This window comes from Quercus suber, unplaced genomic scaffold (assembly GCF_002906115.3).
Source record: "Quercus suber isolate HL8 unplaced genomic scaffold, Cork oak 2.0 scaffold_107, whole genome shotgun sequence".
NCBI lineage: Eukaryota > Viridiplantae > Streptophyta > Magnoliopsida > Fagales > Fagaceae > Quercus > Quercus suber.
In genome coordinates this window covers 93,399-110,735 of record NW_027069572.1, presented here as the reverse complement: position 1 = coordinate 110,735, position 17,337 = coordinate 93,399, and the positions used below count along the sequence as shown (strand labels likewise).

The 17,337-nt window shown below is 36.5% G+C and overlaps 1 protein-coding gene across 1 annotated transcript; it reads left to right on the top strand.

Moving 5' to 3' along the window:
• The first annotated feature begins 15,556 nt into the window (after positions 1 to 15,556).
• LOC136068283 (uncharacterized mitochondrial protein AtMg00810-like) lies at positions 15,557 to 16,339 on the top strand. Its single transcript, XM_065775216.1, has 2 exons — positions 15,557 to 15,654; positions 15,772 to 16,339. Exons 1-2 carry the CDS (start codon positions 15,557 to 15,559, stop codon positions 16,337 to 16,339), a joined length of 666 nt encoding a protein of 221 aa, XP_065631288.1.
• The last annotated feature ends 998 nt before the right edge of the window (positions 16,340 to 17,337 follow it).

Sequence of the window (17,337 nt, the reverse complement as noted above, 5' to 3'; positions counted from 1 at the left end):
TTTAGACATAGGTTTAGAAATTTCAGCATCTACATCAGAACTTTTACCTTTGTCTAACCTAGCAAAATAAACCTTTTCTTTATTATTCCTCCTGAAAGGAGGGATATAAACTTTCTCAGTTTTAGGTTCAAGAGAAACAGAAATACTTCTGTTATCAACAACAGGCTTGGTACTAGTCAAATTTTTAATTTTAATCTTAGATTCAACTAACTCTTATTCCAAGCTTTTCATCTTCTCATTTTGAGAGGAAATTTGATTTCTCAAAAATTCATTCTTTTTATTAGACTCATCTAATCTCATAATCAAATCCTCTTTTTCAAGATTACTCAATTTTAACTCTTCTTTAAATTTTTTAGCAATTTTCAAAGATTTAGATAATTTCTTACGAAGAGTTTCAAAAGCATCAAAAAAATCAACAGAAATAATAGTGTCATTTTTATTCAAAACATCACAAACATGAGCAAAAAGACACTTCCAATTATCCATGACAACAGGGGTCAATGATCAGCTCTTAGATCAAAAGATCTAAAACAAAAGAGCTACCCGCTCTGATACCACTTGTTAGTTATTTAGACCCCTTAAACCAACCGGATTAACCTAGTTAATTAGCCAAGTGATTAACTTAGTCAATTTATGCAATTCTAGGTTATCACAATCACACAATCATATCAAAAATATAAAGCAGTGGAAAAGTAAATAACACAATGATATGATGACCCAGGAAACCACATAGTAAAAACCTGGGGAGGAGTTGACCTAACTATCCTCAAGGTAAACCTGAATCCACTATGCGAAAGAATCGAAGTTCATACAAAAGGACTTACAAGCTCCTTGCTTGACTTCCTAATGCTACCCACCAGTAGAACTTACTGACACGACCACGTGCAAGTTCCGAATTCACGGATTCTTTCTTTCTTGGATTCTTCAATCAAGTATAAGTACCCCCGCTTGTGTATCTTTAAGTTCTTGAATCTGCAACTGAATGATCACCAAGTTCTTGACATAATCTTGAATCTTGGAAACCCTAAGTATATGTGAAGACAAACACCTCTAGATCTCACAAGAGATTCACACACACAGCATAAAGAGCAACCTTAGAGAGTTTTGGGTACAAAACCCTAGATCTACAAAAAGAGGCACAAGATGGCACTCTAATCTCTCTAAAAATCACTTAAAAACGTTTTAGGGTTTTCCTTATATATAGGAGTGTTTTACTTGAACCCCAAGACATTTAAGTAAAGTTTGGGCTGAACTGGAATTCTGCAGAAAAATAAATCTGCACGTGGTTTGATCGATTGAGTCTAATTTTCGATCGATCGAGCCTTGCAGATTTAGTCCAATAAATTCTGCAATCACTCGATTCCAATTTTACAAATAAACATACTTTGAGCAAGTCTAAACCTAGACTCTATGTTTTGATCATGGTTTGCCAACAAAATACAAATTGCAGTTCTAATACATTAGTTCCTAATTTCTTAGAACCTAACATGTTCTGCTAGCCTGTCTAGTCTAATACATACTATTTGTGCCTACACTATTTATACTCACATTACCCACAAATGTAAAGGATAGCTTCTGAGAGAAAATCCTAACAAAACACCTTGAGAGTTAGAGATTATTATATCCACAATTCTCTACACATTTGTTTTGAGAATTTCCTCATCTCCTACCTCTCAATTTCCATACATTGAGAGGTTGATAGCCCAAACCCTTACTACGCCCTTTCAGAGTGTCAAGTGAAGTTTTGGTGCTATTGGAAAGCATTGGAAGAAGTCAAGGATGGCAGATGCAACATGGAGCTTGTTGCGGGATCCAGAGAGCTAGACAAGACACAGTTCCGAGAAGCCTTGTTGGAGTAGGAGCTTGGAGGGCTTAGGTACATCGGGTAGATTAGGCTTGGAGGGTCTCTTGCTAACCCATGTATCCCAACTGATTGTCTAGTGGATCGATTTCCGTTTGGAGGGCGGCAAAGAGGTTTATCACCGAGTTCTTCGGTTTCCTCTCGATAACACGTCTCGGTGATATCTGTGTTTGCATCTCTCTTCCCTACTCTTGTTCATTTCATTTTTACTGTTATGTTGCTTTAAATATGGATTAGAGTAGTTGTCTTACTTATACGCTTGTGTTTACATTATTTCGCATTTAGTATTAAATTAATGTAAAATCAATCAAGCTGTAACTTTAATTTAGGGGTCTAAACAGCTCTTGTGTTTTCGACACATTTTCGAGCTTTAACTTGCTATTTAACTTATATAATAGTCCCTTAGTTCTAGAAAAGTTGAAGTATCAAATATTTTGACAAGGGCAATAATACTCTCAGATTCGTGTTTTTATCATTTTAATTTTTTTTTTTTTTACGTTCATTTTTCTTTTTTCATGTTTTAAATATGGACTTTTTTTTTCATCATTTTAAAAGTGAACATTTCTTCATTAATTATGAATATTTGTATTAGTGGGTATAAACAAGTGTGATATTTTCCCTTTTGACAATATGCTCACACTTCTGGACAGCAAATAAGTAAAAGAATCCATAATGACAAGTGACAACAATAGGCCTCTACCACTGTCTAAGTTTTCTTCCAATATGTAATTGATGTAATGTAATAGCTCCAAAATGAAAAAAAAAATAATAATAAAAATAATGAAAATTAGAGGGATAGAACTGAACGAGTGAAAAATTGGAGTAATACAAGAGTATAGATACATAAATAATTACAAATAAGAAAGGGATAAATAATATAGTACATTTTATATAATTAAATTGCTTAGAGAGGAAATTACAGACTTCGAAACTGCAATGTAATGCATGCATGGGATTGACTCGATCTCTGGAAAACGCGGGGTTTGTAATTGGTTTACTGTTTCAATTATTTGTTTAAGTAGGAACCGTGTGTACGAGTCCACAGATTTTATTATTATTATTATTACTAAGCACTCATATACTATAAATAGACACTGTGATCTCTTTTTTCATAAACACACCTTCATATCATATCTAGGGATTCTCTCATTACTTGCAATTTGTTCCAAACTATCAAACATGAAGGTAATCACATTTTCGATTTTTCCTCCTAAAACAAGCTACATGTATCAACGAAATGAAAGTACGTTCTGAGTATTTAACACTAAAGAAAATGGTTTTTCTTTTCCCTTTTTATATTTTATTACAGTTAAAAGATATTAATTCATTATATGTTATGCATATCCAATGGTGCAGCAAAAGATAGTAATGAAGGTGCAAATGAATTGTGAGAAATGCAGAACCAAGGCCATGAAGATTGCTGCTGTGGCAGAAGGCGTGTAACTGCATACCAAACTTCGAATCTCTTTTGCTTTTGAAAACTGCATTGTAGGCTATATGTTAACGGGTTTGAAATGTATATATTTAATTATTTAACTATTATTCTAACATTTTTACTTAGACACGAGCCTAAATTCCCTCTTAATATAAAGGGATCAACAAATTACATTTTTAGCTTTTTATAATTATATAGAAGGTAGAGCCTAGTAATGGTTTGAACTCAAAACCACATGCTCTAATATAATGATAAATTATCAATTTACCCAATATATAGTTTAAGTTACTAGAAAATAGTGAATTCAATCATTTGACTATTATTTTAACAATTTTCAAACAGGTGTGACCTCAGTAGCAATCGAAGGAGCAGATAAAAGTCAAGTTGTAGTGATTGGAGAAGGAGTTGATTCAGCTAGTTTGACCCACTCATTAAGGAAGAAACTTGGCTGCGCCACCATAGAGAGTGTGCAAAAACTGGAAGAAAGTAGTGCTGAGAAGATACCTGAGGAAAAAGAAGACAACCCAACTCCAATTCTATGGTCATCAAGTTATGGCCAATATCCTCAGGTGCCCTTGTACTATGCAGTGGTTTCTGATCCATACCCTAGCAATTGTGTCACCATGTGATAGGCATTTGATGAATATTGCAACCTCATCCATGAGAATTGAGATGTAAACCTTTTGTCTTTGTTTTGTTCTTGCTCTCCTGGTTTCTTGTGCTTCCAATATACGACGTCTGCATGAGCTGATAATTAAAAATATATATTTTCCTTGCGTAAGCCTTCCAAATAGATTGTCATCTTTTGAACATGAAACAAAGAGAAGCAATTAAAATTTTATTTATTATGTTGTTGATATAATTTCTATTGCATATTTCTCCAAAAAAAAAAAAAAAAAAAAAAACCAATCACATTAATTCGTTGTCATATTAATTTGTAATTTTCTAGTAAAATTGAAAGTAATTTTAATATTTTCCTTCTATAAAATGTTCTATGACTTTCTATAGTTCAATTATAATATTATTAAAACTATCTTAATAATTTAATTATATGTTATTGTAAATTTATTGAATTTTTTTTAATAGAAATCTAGTTGGCGTGAAACATGTAATAAAGTTTTACCTAAAAATCACGATATATTGGTAATAGAGTTTCTTATAAACTAAACTATTTTTATAAGTGATTAATAATCTATATATATATATATATATATCTGAAACTCTAAAACTTCCACAATTTTCCACGTCAGCATAATATTAAAAAAAAACATAAATAAATAAAAAAAATTTAAACTAAAAAAAAAAAAACACAAAAACGCAGGGAGTCTTCTAAAACCTGAACCCAATATATTCACTCCGCCTTCTCTTCTTTCCCTCTTCCATTCTCTCTACCTCTCTCAATTCTCAAACCCCTAAACTATAGCCCACGGGCGCCGGCCTCCCACTCCTTTAGTGGCTGAAAGTATTTGATCTTGAGACTTTACCATCATACCAGATTCTCTCCGCAAACATTACCTGTAAGTTTTTTATTTTGTTCTATAATTTTGGCTGTTAAATATAATTTAGGGTTTCATTTTTGGTTCTTTGCCTCTTCCATTCTCTCTGCCTCTCTCAATTCTCAAACCCCTAAATTATAGTCCACGAGCTCCAACCTCTCACTCCTTTAGTGGCAGAAAGTTTTTGATTTTGAGACTTTACCATTAGACCAGAGTCTCTCCACAAACATACACGTAAGTTTTTTAATTTTTTTATATAATTTAGGGTTCGTTTTTGGTTGTTAAATATGATTTAGGGTTTCGTTTTTGTTCTATGATTTAGGGTTTCATTTTTGGTTGTTAAATATGATTTAGGGTTTCGTTTGGAAGTATTTCTTTTGAATGATTAGCTTAGATTGATGGGTTTGGAGCTCGTAGTGGGTTTTATTAATTTCAATTATTGGCCACGAGAAAATCCATCTGGGATTTTAGATTGAATTTTTATATGTGTAGATTGAAAATTGCATCAAGTTTGTGAGTTCAGGGGTTACTTAGTGGAAAAGTGATTATTATTAAAGTATGAAAGTAACCACTATGTTGGATTTGATTGTCTGAATGGCTTATACGGGTTTGATTCTTTGGATTGATAACATACCAGGGTCAATTTTAGTTTTATGTTTTATGGATAAGATTTATTTGGGATGTTACTAGATGTTTTACTTAACCGTGAATTCCAACTGAGCTTTTGGCTACAGGAATGAAGCTAGAATCTGTTGCTAAATTGACTGAGCAAGATGTGGTAAGTCAGAGTTAGCAATTCTTTATTTCCCCATTGTTGTGTTTTATGTAAGGAGTTTTCACCCAAAAAAAGGTGATGGCTTGAATGAATGATACAAGTCAAGGTTTATACTATACTTGATGCTTATCTTTTGGGACAGTAATGATATTTCCTGTCCTTTTATTAGATGAGCATCCTTGGCATGCCCTTGATGTTTTTGTGAGTCATTTGTTTGTGTTTGGATTTAATTTAAGTTTCTGGGTTATGGTCAAGCTTGGTTTTATGTTTAGTTTAATTATTATTTCATCTCAAGTTTACCATTGTTTTTATTACTTCTTTATCTAATTTTTATGGGTATGTAGAATAGTACTGTGAAAAATACATGCATACACACATGAATTGATATTAAATCACTTCTCTAGATGAAAGAATGTTTATTGACCAATAAAATCCAAAAAAAAAGGAAGAAAAGTATCATCTTGAAATTACTCATTTAAGACTAAAAGCAGATTTGTTTCAATGAAGGTTTAATCCATCAAATGCTAAATTTACTTTGAAATTGCCATATAACCTACCTATAATATCATTCATGTAATATGAAGCAAAGTTCTCTGAATCTGTACCTTAAAATTACTTTAGAATTTGCATAATATCATGAAAATTGGAGGAAAATAATGAAGCTAGAGTCTACTACATAATCCAATTCTCCCTACTTTATTAGTTCCATGTTACAATTCAAATTCAAAATAACTTGAAAATATTTAGAAGCCTATAATTGAACCTATTGAACTCAAATAATACCATATTCTCTCTGATTCATCAATTTAGAACCAAAAAAGGAAAAAAAAAAAAAAACAGAGAAAAAATAATGGATTTGTTGCAATTTGAGCTATTTTATGTTTTAGAGACTATATATGTCTTTACTTCGAACATAGTGAAATAATGGATTTGATAAACAATTCAATAAGGTGATTTGCATTATGATGGAAATGTGCAATTCTATGTTAAGTATAGTTTTTCTTATGTTCTTTATATTTTCCCTATTTACATGTATTGTGGTTTGCTTCCAACAATTTTATTTTCTGATTATAAATCATTAGAAAGCAAAATAAATGTGTTTCATTTATTTTCTCTTTTGTGTATTTTATTCACATATTTCAATTAGGTAGTCAAAAGTAATTTGGCTGGTATAAAGTATTATTCTTGCTTCATGTTGAACAAAATTTCTTGAATTTGCTGCAAACCTTGATGGGTATTGCTTAATGAAAAGTTATTTGTCTCATATATGTGATCAACTGCAGCTAGTCCATATGACTTCAATTTTTTTTTCATCTATCTTTTATAGCAAGGTTAGCAATCTGACATGACCCCAAAAAATTGAAATAAATATGATTTTAGGCTTGCTTTGTCTTGAAGAAGTTCAATTTTTTTTTTTTAAAAGATATATGATATATGCTCACATAATGATTTTTTTATAAGTGGATAATCCGTTTGTGTCTTTTTAAGAAATTTCAATGAGTAATATAATATATTTTTTTATAAATCCATTCCTATTCAATAATTATAGGAGCTTTAAAGAAACAAACAGATTACTTGCAAGGTATTACTATTACCTTTATATTTTATTACTTTGATAGTGTGCTTAGAATTTTATATATTATTTTTTCAAGTATCATGGTGACATTGCTTCTTTTTTTGCTATTGTAACATTATCATTTTGTAGAACTTTTAGAAGTTAACATGAATGATTGTCATTAGGTTCTGAATCAATAGTTCTGAATTTGTTGATGAAAGTTTTATTTGAGTGCTTTCAAATTGTCAATGGAATTTCTTTTAAGTAAAAAAAAAAAAAAAATTAATGTATGATAGTCTATCATCCTAATATGATGCCACTCAATTGATTTGGTAGTTTAGACTTTAGAGCTCATTTATGATAAAAGTCTTTCTAATTATGACTGAGATTATGATTCGACAAGTTTCCAATTATTTGAAGTATGTATAGTTTCATTCTCAAAGGTTCTTGCTTCATCATATTGAACTCAACCTGTTTGAAGTATGTATAGTTTCATTCTCAAAGGTTCTTGCTTCATCATTTTGAACTCGACTTGTTTGTGTTTTGAAATTAACTTGAACTCTTATTAAAAGCTCGGTTTTGTATCTACTCTATGTGAAACACTATAAAGAAATAAACTTTGACTTTTTAGTTTTAAATTATAATTTTTAACTTCCTTAGTTAAACTAAGGAGGGTGAAGGAAAATTTTTCTAAAAAAATGAAAAAGGCTTATGGATTTTATGAGATGTATAGGTGTTGATTGTAACTTACTTTGGATCCATATATATATATATATATATATATATATATATATATATTTTTTTTTTTAGTTGATCTCATTTTTAGCAGTTTTCCCGTGCATCGCACGGGTTAGCGACTAGTAGTGTATAAACTCATTACATAAAAAAGATAGCCAGTTGATGGAATCGTAGCTTCTAGAACTCAACATCTATTATATAATATTAATCCTTTTATAAATATAACTTTTCTTTTTTTTTGCTTGACCCTCCTAAAGGTATGAGCTCTCCCATAAAACTAGAAGCAAAAAAATTTAGATCTCATAAATTCTAACATTCAAATTGGTAGATTTTAAAGATGCCAAAAATATTTATAAAATGGAAATAAAAATAAAAATATATTTGATGAAATGATATATGCTATTCAAAATTCTAAAAGAGATCTCTCTCTCTCTCTCTCTCTCTCTCCTCTCTCTCTCTCTCTCTGTATGCAATCATATACACTTATATGTATGCATATGTATCTATAAATTTGTGTAGTTTAACTACGCTTCAATACTGTAATCCGAGCTTCCATATAAAATTCTTGACTCTAACCCTGTTCAAGGACCTTCTAGATCTGCTATTTGAACCCCACTGGAATATGGTCAAGGTGTCATGGAATAAAGATTCAATCATACTATTTGGAATTCGTAGTCAAAGAAAAAATCAAACTTGTATATTGAAGTAAGAAAAAACAAAAAATCAAACTTGTTTGGAAAGCCAATCTTAAAGCACAAGTGAAGATTTCTTGACCACAGAAAAAACGTGAGAGAGAGAGAGAGAGAGATAACTATTATAAATATGTGGTTCCATTTGTCTGACTAAAAAAACAAGATAATTTCTGTCATCAAATCAACATAGAATAACAGACTTGTTTTCTTTGTTCCTAGTATATTCTTCCGTATCAAGATCAGTATTTTTTTTTTGGTGGAAAACGGAGGTCTTATTTATATAATATAAAGTTATACATCACCAACATTTGCGCCTTGAGCACATAGTCTAGTCACTCCAAGGCCAGCCAAATCCCTTACATAGCATACATATACAAAACTGGGACAGTCACTATAAACAGTCAAAAGGTTTCATTGGTGAGTTCCCCCTTTGCCAGAGGTCCGCACATTCATTTGCTTCACGGTAAATGTGCTGCACTCACACTTCCCAGTCTTGATACAAGAGGCTCCTGCAATCACAAATTAAAGGCATCATATTAGTAGGGAACTTGCATTGTGATTTGTTAACCATGTTAGGACCACTTTAGAATTAGTTCAAGCTGAATATATTTAAAACCCATAGTCCACGCCATTGCCAAACCCTGCCTGACATAGCTAATTCAGCCATATTATTTGTAGCTAGACCCACGTGAAGAGAAAAACCTAATATCCAGTGTCCTAAGTGATCTCTCAATATTCCCCCAACACCTGTTATACCTGGATTACCTAGGGCACTACCATCAGTATTGATTTAATATAGGGGTTTGGGGACGCATGCCATCGTATAATTTGGGGGAGTCTGACCTGGGTCCGTTTAGCGATGCTAGCTAGGAAGTAAAATTCCGTAGTTGCTTGCACAGAGGAGTAGATAAGGCTATGTTGGGATCGAAATTGATTCCTGAAAGTCTGCTCATTGCGAGCTAACCAAAGATTCCAACAAGTGAAAGGAAAGTAAACATGCCAAGGGAGTTGCTGGGGCAGGATAACAGCATTCGTCATTGCATTGCCCCATAACCAGTCTTGCAACGACATTCAAAGGAAGGACAAGGGTAAAATTCCTAGGGATTGACTCTAGACCTCTTTTGCCCAGGGCAATCTCGTAATATGTGTATAGTCGTTTCTGGGGTATGGCACCAGGGACATTGATTATCCACATGAGGATGCCCAAATGCTAGGAATTGTTTGGTGGGTAGCTGGTTACGCATAGCCTTCTAGAAGAAAATTTGGATCTTTTTGGGGCATGTAAGTGTCCAAATCCAATTCCACACCGGTTTATCTCAGGGTGCATGTTGTTGGTGAAAAAGAAATTTTGAAGTGGATTTAACTGAACAAGCACCATTATTGTGGGGCCATAAAAAAGAATCAGCAGTCGAGCAACCGTTACACAGAACACCCTGAATAAGGTTTTGAAGTTAGGGGAAGAGAGATGTTAAGAGAGTCGAAAGACCAAGAATGAGTGGTCCACAACGAATATTACCCTCCTCTGTCTTCATCATGGGGGAAGAGGGGTCCCTCAACATAATTACGAAGGGAGCCGTGGGGGAGCCAAGGGTCCTTCCAAATACGAATAATTTGCCCATCGCCTACTATCCAACTCATTCCTTCAAGAAGCAATTTTACTCCTAGCAAGAAAGAGGTCCAAATATGAGATCCTCGTGAATTTCGAGAACTAGTAAACAAAGTTGCATGTGAAAAGTATTTAGCTTTTAGGACCTGGGCCCAAAGCGTAGTAGGATTGGTATAGAGACACCAGGCCTGATACATGAGAATAACACAGTTTCTATACCGGGTGGATGGGATGCCCAACCCCTCAGCCTCCTTAGGTAACATAACAGTCTCCCAGTTAACTGTGTGACAGCACTTACATTGATCAGCATCCCCCCAAAGGAAGTTACAGCTCATTTTGTCCATTTGGTGACTAATTTTTTGAGGAAGGAGCGTGGTTTGCATGGCATAGATTGGGATGGAAGTCATGGAGGCTTTTATAAAGGTGGCCTGGCCAGCCATCGATAAATATTTGGCTTGCCATCCTTCAATTCGTAAGCGAATGTTATCCACTAAATATTGATAAGATTGTGTTGTGCGGTGGGAGGTGAAAATGGGCGTGCCAAGATAGGTACAAATGCTGTCAGTGGTGGGAATCCCAAATATTCCAACCACTTGCTCTTTAATACGCTTAAGGGTACTAGGAGAAAACCATAATCTCGATTTGGTAACACTCATAAGCTAACCAGACGAATCACAAAATTTTTGTAAAATTTTGAATAAATTCTTACAATCCCTAATCGTGGCCTTAGTGAAAAGAAAGATATCATTAGAGAAAAATAAATGCGAGAGGCGTACCCTAACCCTAAAATTTATAGGGTGGATGAGTTTACCATGAACAACCTCTTCCAACTGGATTGACAACCGCTCCAAACAAAGGATAAATAGATATGGGGATAAAAGGTCCCTATGACGAACTCCCCGACTTAGCACCACTTCTGGGAGAGGAGTCCCATTCCACAAAATATGGAACCGAGTTGAGAAGATCATATTCATGATAAGAGTAATGAGGTTTGGTGGCATCTGAAAAAATTCTAGATTTTCCTTAATAAAAGGCCGTTCTAAATGATCAGAAGCTTTTTCAAGATCCAATTTAAGAGCTACGTAGCCAACCCGACCCCGTCTGGATTTTAAAGTTCGAATCACTTATTGGACGAGGACAATATTGTCACTCGTTCGATGTCCTGACATAAACCTGACTTAACAGGGGTTGATAACCTCAACAATGTAAGGTTTGAGCTGTTGCACAATGATTCGAGAAAGCAATTGATAAAGGGTATTACAAATACTGATTGGACGAAACTGAGTGATCAATTCAAGATGCGCAACTTTTGGAATAAGAACCAAGTTTGTAATGCCCCAATTTGTAGGTACAGTAAGAAGCTCAAAAATTTCATAAATAACCTAAATTATACTCGGGCCCAAACTGGGCCAATTTGTTTGGAAGAATAGAGCATGATAGCTATCCGACCTCGGTGCCTTTAAAGGAGGGAGATCCCTAAGGTTCCTAAGGATTTCAGCAAGTTGGGGAATACAGGCTAGAGACTAGGCGTGAGTAAGAAAAGGACTATTGTGACTGCACTGCATCGTATTCCTAGATGTAGGGCGCAGATAAGGAGATGTAGCTTGAAACAATTTTTTGAAAGCATTATTAATATGTTGGGTTAAGGTCTCTCCAGTTAGCCATAATCCCATGTCATCTTTTAAAGTAGCCACCCACAAATGGCTTTGTCGTTGAATGGTTTTTAGGTTAAAATATTTTGTATTGGCATCCCCATAGTTTAGCCACATAATTCGAGATTTGAGTTGACAATATAAATATTCTTAATGGAGAATAGTTATAATCCTGTGCCAGCTGTTGCTCAAGTGAATATAAAAAGGCCGAGGGTTTCCTAATTAAAGCCAACTGGAGTCCCCGAATTTAAGCTAAAATACGATTTTTGCACTGGAATAAATTGCCAAACTGGGTTTTGTTCCAAGTACGAATGTTATTGGTTAAAAAATCAAGGCGTCGAGGGAACCTAGATAAGGAGGAGGAAGCAGATGGGAGTATTTCTGACACTTTCCAGCTATCCTCCACAAGGGAAGGGAAGGTAAGATCAGTAAGCCACATTTGCTCAAACCTAAATGGCTTAGGAGATTTCGGCTCTAAGGGGTCAGTGATAAGCAAAATGGGACAATGGTCAAATTTTACTCTAGGCAGATGGTGAATTTCAGCAGCAAGAAAGAGCATTTTCCATTCAACATTACCCAACCCTCTTGTTGAGGATCCTCTGCCCTAATCTAAGGCTTTCCATATGTGCTACCTCTGACCCTCAATTATAGGAGCTTGTTTAGCTAATTCTTTCCTCTTATTTTGTAATCAGCATTTATGTGTAATTATGTTATACAATCTGTAAATTATTATATATATGCAAAACTCTCACCACTCAAAGGTGTGGTGGTTTTACTTAACATTCTTATGGTATCAGAGCCATACCTGGATTAGCATCCCACGATCCTCCATGGCCACTGATTCCTCTTCCGATTCCTCTACCACCCTTCTTCCCTTCAACACCATGATTCACATGGTTACCATCAAGCTTTCCTCCAACTATCTTCTATGGAAGAGTCAACTTCTTCCCCTCCTTGAGAGTCAAGGTTTGCTGGGTCATGTGGATGGCACTCTTGTGCTGCCACCTCTATTCAACCCCTCCACCTCTCAGACGCCAAGCAACAAACATTTGGCGTGGAAAGCAGCCGACCAATGCCTCCTTAGCCTCCTTCTCTCCCCCCTTACAGAGGAAGCCATGGCTGAAGCCGTTGGCCTCTCCACATCTCGTGAGGTATGGACTGCCTTGGAAAACACTTTCAGCCACCGCTCCAAGGCCTATGAAATTCGCCTCAAAGATAACCTCCAATTGATGAAGCGTGACACCCGTCTAGTCACTGCCTATGCCTGTGCCTTCAAGGCCTCGTGTGATCAACTTCATGCAATCGGTTGCCCAGTTGATGGAACCGACAAAGTCCACTGGTTTCTTCGTGGTCTTGGGCCCGATTTCTCGAGTTTTTCTACTGCCCAAATGGCATAAACCCCCCTCCCCTGCTTCTTTGACCTTGTGTCTAAAGCTGAGAGTTTTGAACTTTTTCAAAAATCTCTAGAGACTCCAGCACCCTCAACTGCAGCGTTCACTGCTCATCGAGCCTCTTCTCATCATAGGGGTGGCTTTTCTCACCACAAACGAGGCTGCGGAAATGGCTCTCCCAGTCATGGACAGGGCCGTGCCAACTTCACCCAAGGTCGCCATTCACCACGCTACCAGATTTGCCGATTAGAAGGACATTATGCAGATCGGTGTAGGCAGCGCTATGAACGGCATGAACCCACGGCGCAACTTGCAGAAGCTTTCACCTCTTCATGCTCTTTGTCTAAAAATGAAGCATCTAACTGGTTCTTGGACACAGAGGCTTTGGCCCACATGACTCCAGTCCACTCAACTTTGGATCACTGCGTCCCTACCTATTTCCCACACTGGTAAACTTTCCCCTTCCCCAGATCTTCAATTGTTAGATGTTTTAGTTGTTCCCCACCTTACTAAAAATCTTTTGTCCATTAGTAAATTAACGAATGATTTTCCTTTATCTGTTACATTTACTAATAATCTTCTTACTGTTCAGAATCGCTAAACGGGAAAGGTGGTGGCAACCGGTAAACGTGATGGAGGCTTATATGTGCTAGAGCGCGGCAATTCTGCTTTTATTTTTGTCCTTAAAAATAAATCTCTTCATGCTTCGTATGATTTATGGCATGCTCGCCTTGGCTATGTAAATCATTCTGTTATTTTTTTATTAAATAAAAAAGGACAGCTTTATCTTACGTCCTTATTGCCATCTCCTAAGTTATGTGATACATGCCAACTTGCAAAAAGTCATTGTTTGCCTTATTCTCGTAATGAACATAGGTCGTCTAATGTGTTAGATCTTATTCATTATGATATATGGGGTCCCTCACCCGTAAAATCAAATTTTGGTTTTGTCTACTATGTTTTGTTTATTGATGATTATTCTCACTTTACTTGGCTTTATCCCTTGAAATTAAAATCTGACTTCTATGATATCTTTATTCAATTTCAAAAATTTGTGGAAAATCAATATTCTACTCATATCAAAATTTTTCAAAGTGACAGTGGTGCAGAATTTACTAGCAACTGCTTTAAAGCTCACCTTCGTACCTCTGGCATTCATCATCAACTATCTTGTCCATATACTCCTGCCTAAAATAGTCGTGCTGAAAGAAAGCACCGTCATGTGACCGAGACCGGTTTGGCCCTACTTTTCAATTCCCACACCTCTCCTTGCTTCTGGGTTGACGCTTTTAGTACTGCAGCTTACATCATCAACTGCTTGCCAACACCACTTCTCGGAGGTAAGTCCCCTTTCGAGCTTCTATATGGTTCCCCTCCAAATTATGAAAATTTTCATCCCTTTGGTTGTCGTGTTTATCCCTGTTTACGTGATTATATGCCTACTAAATTTTCCCCCATAGTATTCCTTGCATTTTTATGGGATACAGCTCCTCTCATGAAGGGTTATGTTGTCTTGATCCCACTACCTCTAGGCTATATATCACCTGACACGCTCAATTGGATGAGAATTATTTTCCCTCCCTAGATACATCCCAGGCTCAACCCATATCCTCCCTCCAATTTTCAAATTTTCTAGAACCAAGTCTTCCCCATATAGACATACCCCCATCCTCCCCTGCGCCCTATTCCTTGCACATTGCTCAATCCAAATCTAGCCCGAGTGTTCTTTGTACTGATCCCGTGGATAAGTCTTTGAAAGCTGGTGAATCTCTTACAGGTTCTTCTTTGCAGCAATCCAATCCTAGTCCAGCTTCTCTTGCACCCACTGAGCTGCCCCCTACTGCTCCTGTTGCTGCCACTCCAACGGGTTCTCATCATATGCTCACATGAGCCAAGGCTGGTATTTTGAAAACTCGCCACCCTACGAATCTTGCTTTCTTGGGATCCTCTGGTCTTCTCTTTGCTCTCTTGGCATCCACTGAGCCAAAAGGGTTCAAATCTGCTGCTAAGAATCCTGCTTGGCTTGCTACCATGGATGAAGAAGTTCAAGCTCTGCAAAATAATCGTACCTGGATTTTGGTCCCTTGACTTGCCAACACCAACATTGTGGGTTCCAAATGGGTGTTTCGGACCAAGTATTTGCCCAATGGATCTATCGAGCGTCTCAAAGCCCACCTTGTTGCCAAGGGTTATACACAGGTACCTGGTCTTGACTACACTGACACTTTTAGCCCTGTCATCAAGGCTACCACTATTTGTGTTGTCCTTTCTCTTGTTGTGACCAACCACTGGCCTCTCCGCCAACTTGATGTCAAAAATGCATTTCTCAATGGTCGTCTTACTAAACAAGTCTATATGGAACAACCTCCTGGGTACATTGATCCTCGCTTCCTTAATCAAGTTTGTTTGTTGAAGAAAGCTCTTTATGGCCTCAAACAAGCACCTCGTGCCTGGTTTCAGCGGTTCAGCTCTTTCCTCATTCACCTTGGTTTTTATTGAAGTCGTGCAGACACATCACTCTTTGTCTTTCACAGGCAGTCTGACATTATTTATTTACTTCTTTATGTTAGCGGCATCATTATTACAGGAAACAACTCCTCTCTTCTTGCCCGCTTTTCTTGTAAGCTTCATTCTGAGTTTGCTACTAAGGATTTGGGTTCTCTCAATTACTTCCTTGGTCTTGAAGCTACACCAACCACTGATGGTCTTTTTATCAATCAGCAGAAATATGCGCGAGATATTCTCACTCACGCTCAATTACTTGACAGTAAGCCTGTTCACACTCCTATGGTTGTTTCACAACACCTGTCTTCTGATGGTCTTCTATTTTCGGATCCCACTCTTTACCGATCTCTTGTGGGTGCTCTTCAATATTTGACCATCATGCGTCCCGATATTGCTCATGCCATCAACTGTGTCAGTCAGTTTCTACGCTCTTCGACTGAAGACCACTTTCTTGCTGTAACGTGCATTCTTCGCTATGTCAAGGGTACACTACAATTTGGCCTCACTTTTCGTCCATCTGCTGCTCTTGGTATGTTAGTTGCTTACTCTGATGCGGATTGGGCAAGATGTCCTGACACTCATCGCTCTACCTCTGGTTATTCCATTTACCTTGGCAACAATTTGGTTTCCTAGAGTGCCAAAAAGCAACCTACTGTTTCTCGTTCCAGCTGTGAGTTTGAATATCGTGCCCTTGCACTCACTGTTGCCGAACTTCTTTGGCTCATGCATCTTCTTTGTGACCTCAAAGTTTCTCTTCCACGACAACCTCTTCTATTGTGCGACAACAAAAGTGCCATTTTTCTGAGCTCCAACCTTGTTTCTCACAAGCGAGCCAAGCATGTTGAGTTAGACTACCACTTCCTTCGCGAACTTGTTATCGCTGGCAAACTTCGCACACAGTATGTGCCCTCTCACTTATAGGTTGCCAATATCTTCACCAAAAGTGTGCCTAGGCCTCTCTTTCAATTTTTTCTGATCCAAGCTCCACGTCTGTCCCAATCCAACGCTTAGCTTGCGAGGGGGTGTTGAGGATCCTCTGCCCTAATTTGAGGCTTTCCATATGTGCTACCTCTGACCCTCAATTATTGGAGCTTGTTTAGCTAATTCTTTCCTCTTATTTTGTAATCAGCATTTATGTGTAATTATGTTATACAATCTGTAAATTATTATATATATGCAAAACTCTCACCACTCAAAGGTGTGGTGGTGTTACTTAACATTCTTGTCTCTATCCAACCATTCTTTAATATTAGTTTGCCACATCAAGCTTTTATAGTCCATGTGAATCGAGGCCCTTAAAATCCTAGATCCATGAGACCACACTTATCCATGCAATTTCTAAAAGCAGTTATACGAGTCCTATTTACAAGTAAGCCTCCCATTTTTTCATCACTCGAAAGCTTATCATTAAAATTTCCCAAAAGATCCCGTGGTAAAGACACAACATCAGCTAGATTTTGCAAATAATCCCAAAAACATTTACGCTTATTAAAATTGGGAGAGGCGTATATAGTAGTAAGTAAAAAGGAATAAGAGGGAGATGATACCTTCACAAGTACATGGATACTATATTCACTATGAGTGATAATTTCAACTTTGAAGGAGGGACTTTCATTCCATAACAACCAGAT

What these genes read in the sequence shown, in the direction of transcription:
- LOC136068283 (XM_065775216.1), top strand. Translation starts at nt 15,557, where the DNA reads ATGGAACAACCTCCTGGGTACATTGATCCTCGCTTCCTTAATCAAGTT. An exon ending in AAACAAGCACCTCGTGCCTG is followed by an intron (nt 15,655 to 15,771) that starts GTTTCAGCGGTT and finishes TCTTTATGTTAG; the next exon opens with CGGCATCATTATTACAGGAA.